The sequence below is a fragment of the Carassius auratus genome, chromosome 28 (assembly GCF_003368295.1).
Source record: "Carassius auratus strain Wakin chromosome 28, ASM336829v1, whole genome shotgun sequence".
Classification (NCBI taxonomy): Eukaryota; Metazoa; Chordata; class Actinopteri; order Cypriniformes; family Cyprinidae; genus Carassius; species Carassius auratus.
The window spans coordinates 21,114,186-21,118,361 of record NC_039270.1 but is presented as its reverse complement, the minus strand read 5'-3'; the positions used below and the strand labels follow the sequence as shown (position 1 = coordinate 21,118,361).

Sequence of the window (4,176 nt, the reverse complement as noted above, 5' to 3'; positions counted from 1 at the left end):
CATAATTACCATTGTTTATTTCTATACCAAATGTCATTCACTTGCAATGAAGCTAAAAATATAAACAACTACATCATTATGTTGATATGCTATATTTTTACAATAAAACTTATGACAAACATGTCTTCTAATATCCTCAGTTGTTACGTATACCGAGCTGCAACGAACACATTTGTACATTATTTTCCTTGAAGCCATTGTGCGAGTTCACTTTAATTCCGCGTGCTTTGTATACATGTTGCTGCTGATTGGACTGCAGTTCTGACACACCCACCAAACAAGAGAAAAAACTCATCTCAAACCCCGTTGCACACCGTTTCCAGGAAACATGACGTTCAACCCGGAAACCGTAGCAAAACGTTGCGCACCGTTTTGAACTTGAACATGCCCCTGGTCTAACCCCAATCAAACACACCTGCACAAGCTAATCAAGACATTTCAGATTACTAGAAAGCTACAGGCAGGTGAGTTTGATCAGGGTTGGAACTGAACTGTTTTCCTTGGATCTTTAAAACCCCATTTTACAGAGGTTGATTTTGCAGCAACACTTATTCGTTTTAGTTTTGTGCGCTTTGCTGTCTGTTTATCCTGACGCATCAATTCAGTGCATTTTCCAGCAGAGATCGCAGGCTGGGACGATGACGGCTCGAGTGTGTTTCTCGTTGACTGCTGTTTTTTTGTGTCTGTTCGGATACTTGAGCATAACTCATGCTATTCAAAGACGAACCACAGGTGAAAAGATGTTAATTTCATTACAGAACCTGAAAAAATGCAGAAATTAGTGACCCTCAGACTTTGAAAGTAATCAACGGTTTATGAATGAGTAGTAGGATTTAAAACCCTTTTGATTTGAAGCAGACAAATATGTATAATGTTTGTATTTTGGTTTGAGACCCATTGCGCAAACCCCAGATTTACAAATCCTGAAACCGCACTCCCTGGCCTCCCCTAATGATCCTTTTGAATTCTCTAGTGGACGGTTTCTGTCCGGCGAGGCTGACGGTCGTGCCGTCCCATCGAGGGTGTTCCTCTGATGAAGACTGCCCTGGAGGGCACAAATGCTGTCGATTTGACTGTGGGCCTGTTTGCGTGCTGCCCGTTTTCAGTGAGTTTCAGTTAATAATGCATGTTAAGGCTAAAAAAAACCCCACATACACGTAACGCACTGAATTCAATGTAAGTTCTAAGCAGAGACTTTGCCTTTTTGTTGTCGTCCCCTAAAGTCAGCTTGAATTCATCCCTTAGGATGGTTTTAAGGACAGGATGGCTTTACAAAATAAAGAATACTTCGAACAGTGGTTCCAGTCCTGGGGACCCCCTGTCCTGCACACTTTGCATGTCCAACCCCCCCTATTTAAAATGCCTGATTGTGATCATCAGCTTGTCAGGAGTGCGATCCATGAACTTGACTAACAAGTTGATGATCTCGATCAGGTGTGTTAAATAAGGGAGACATGCAAAATGTGCAGAGCAAAGGGCTAGAATTGAGAACCACTGTCTTGGAATATATTCATTCTGTAGGTAAAATTGCTATTCATGCTTTGAAGGTTTTGTTGTATGATTTGAGGATCCCTGGTCCATAAGCACAAACTAAAGCTGACTATCTGTGTTCACGCAGTGAAGCCGGGTCAGTGTCCCATACCGGAAATGATTCCACTGTGTGCTAAAAGCTGTTTCCATGATGGCCAGTGTCCTGACACACAGAAATGTTGCCCAACCACCGGTGGCTTTGCATGCAGTGAACCACGTGGTCAGGAAAGAGGTCAGGCAAGTTGTCAAGGAAGCGGCTCTGGTCAGGGCGCCGGACAGGGAAGCGGTTATGGCCAGGGCGCCGGAGCGGGACAGGGTAGCGGCATTGGTTTGGGACAGGGAAGCGGTTATGGCCAGGGAAGTGGCCAGGGAAGCGGTTATGGCCAGGGTGCAGGAGCGGGACAGGGAAGCGGCATTGGTTCGGGACAGGGAAGCGGTTATGGCCAGGGAAGTGGCCAGGGAAGCGGTTATGGCCAGGGTGCAGGAGCGGGACAGGGAAGCGGTTATGGCCAGGGAAGCGGTTATGGCCAGGGCGCCGGAGCGGGACAGGGAAGCGGCATTGGTTCGGGACAGGGAAGCGGTTATGGCCAGGGCGCCGGAGCGGGACAGGGAAGCGGTTATGGCCAGGGCGCCGGAGCGGGACAGGGAAGCGGTTATGGCCAGGGAAGTGGACAGGGAAGCGGTTATGGCCAGGGCGCCGGAGCGGGACAGGGAAGCGGTTATGGCCAGGGCGCCGGAGCGGGACAGGGAAGCGGTTATGGCCAGGGCGCCGGAGCGGGACAGGGAAGCGGTTATGGCCAGGGAAGTGGCCAGGGAAGCGGTTATGGCCAGGGTGCAGGAGCGGGACAGGGAAGCGGTTATGGCCAGGGCGCCGGAGCGGGACAGGGAAGCGGAGCTGGTCAGGGAAGTGGCCAGGGAAGCGGTTATGGCCAGGGCGCCGGAGCGGGACAGGGAAGCGGTTATGGCCAGGGAAGTGGCCAGGGAAGCGGTTATGGCCAGGGCGCCGGAGCGGGACAGGGAAGCGGTTATGGTCAGGGCGCCGGAGCGGGACAGGGAAGCGGTTATGGCCAGGGCGCCGGAGCGGGACAGGGAAGCGGAGCTGGTCAGGGAAGTGGCCAGGGAAGCGGTTATGGCCAGGGCGCCGGAGCGGGACAGGGAAGCGGTTATGGCCAGGGCGCCGGAGCGGGACAGGGAAGTGGAGCTGGACAGGGAAGTGGAGCTGGACAGGGAAGTGGCCAGGGCGCTGGAGCTGGTCAGGGAAGCGGGGCTGGTCAGGGCGCTGGAGCTGGTCAGGGAAGCGGGGCTGGTCAGGGCGCTGGAGCTGGTCAGGGAAGCGGGGCTGGACAGGGCGCTGGAGCTGGTCTTGGAGCTGGACAGGGAAGCAGTCAGGGCGCTGGAGCTGGACAGGGAAGCGGTCAGGGCGCTGGAGCTGGACAGGGAAGCGGTCAGGGCGCTGGAGCTGGACAGGGAAGCGGTCAGGGCGCTGGAGCTGGACAGGGAAGCGGTCAGGGCGCTGGAGCTGGACAGGGAAGCGGTCAGGGCGCTGGAGCTGGACAGGGAAGCGGAGCTGGACAGGGAAGTGGTCAGGGCGCTGGAGCTGGACAGGGAAGCGGAGCTGGACAGGGAAGTGGTCAGGGCGCTGGAGCTGGTCAGGGAAGCGGAGCTGGACAGGGAAGTGGTCAGGCAAGCGGAGCTGGACAGGGAAGCGGAGCTGGACAGGGAAGTGGCCAGGGCGCTGGAGCTGGTCAGGGAAGCGGGGCTGGACAGGGAAGCGGTCAGGGCGCTGGAGCTGGACAGGGAAGCGGTCAGGGCGCTGGAGCTGGACAGGGAAGCGGTCAGGGCGCTGGAGCTGGACAGGGAAGCGGAGCTGGACAGGGAAGCGGTCAGGGCGCTGGAGCTGGACAGGGAAGCGGAGCTGGACAGGGAAGTGGTCAGGGCGCTGGAGCTGGACAGGGAAGCGGAGCTGGACAGGGAAGCGGCCAGGGCGCTGGAGCTGGACAGGGAAGCGGAGCTGGACAGGGCGCTGGAGCTGGTCAGGGCGCTGGAACTGGTCAGGGAAGTGGACAGGGAAGCGGAGCAGGTCAGGGCGCTGGAGCTGGCCAGGGAAGCGGAGCTGGTCAGGGCGCTGGAGCTGGTCAGGGAAGTGGACAGGGAAGCGGAGCTGGACAGGGAAGTGGCCAGGGCGCTGGAGCTGGTCAGGGCGCTGGAGCTGGTCAGGGCGCTGGGGCTGGTCAGGGAAGCGGAGCTGGTCAGGGCGCTGGGGCTGGTCAGGGAAGCGGAGCTGGTCAGGGAAGCGGAGCTGGACAGGGCGCTGGAGCTGGTCATGGAGCTGGAGCTGGTCATGGAGCTGGACAGGGCGCTGGAGCTGGACAGGGAAGCGGTCAGGGCGCTGGAGCTGGACAGGGAAGTGGTCAGGGCGCTGGAGCTGGACAGGGAAGCGGAGCTGGACAGGGAAGTGGTCAGGGCGCTGGAGCTGGACAGGGAAGCGGAGCTGGACAGGGAAGTGGTCAGGGTACTGGAGCTGGTCAGGGAAGCGGAGCTGGACAGGGAAGTGGCCAGGCAAGCGGAGCTGGACAGGGAAGTGGCCACGGCGCTGGAGCTGGTCAGGGAAGCGGGGCTGGTCAGGGCGCTGGAGCTGGTCAGGGA

The 4,176-nt window shown here is 57.5% G+C and overlaps 1 protein-coding gene across 1 annotated transcript; it reads left to right on the top strand.

Moving 5' to 3' along the window:
- Positions 1-497: 497 nt before the first annotated feature.
- LOC113047121 (waprin-Phi1-like) lies at positions 498-2,097 on the top strand (the record flags this gene model as incomplete). Its single annotated transcript, XM_026208399.1, has 4 exons — positions 498-732; positions 974-1,105; positions 1,619-1,846; positions 2,045-2,097. Coding segments are annotated over exons 1-4 (507 nt in total), but the record flags the coding sequence as incomplete, so codon positions are not given.
- Positions 2,098-4,176: the final 2,079 nt, after the last annotated feature.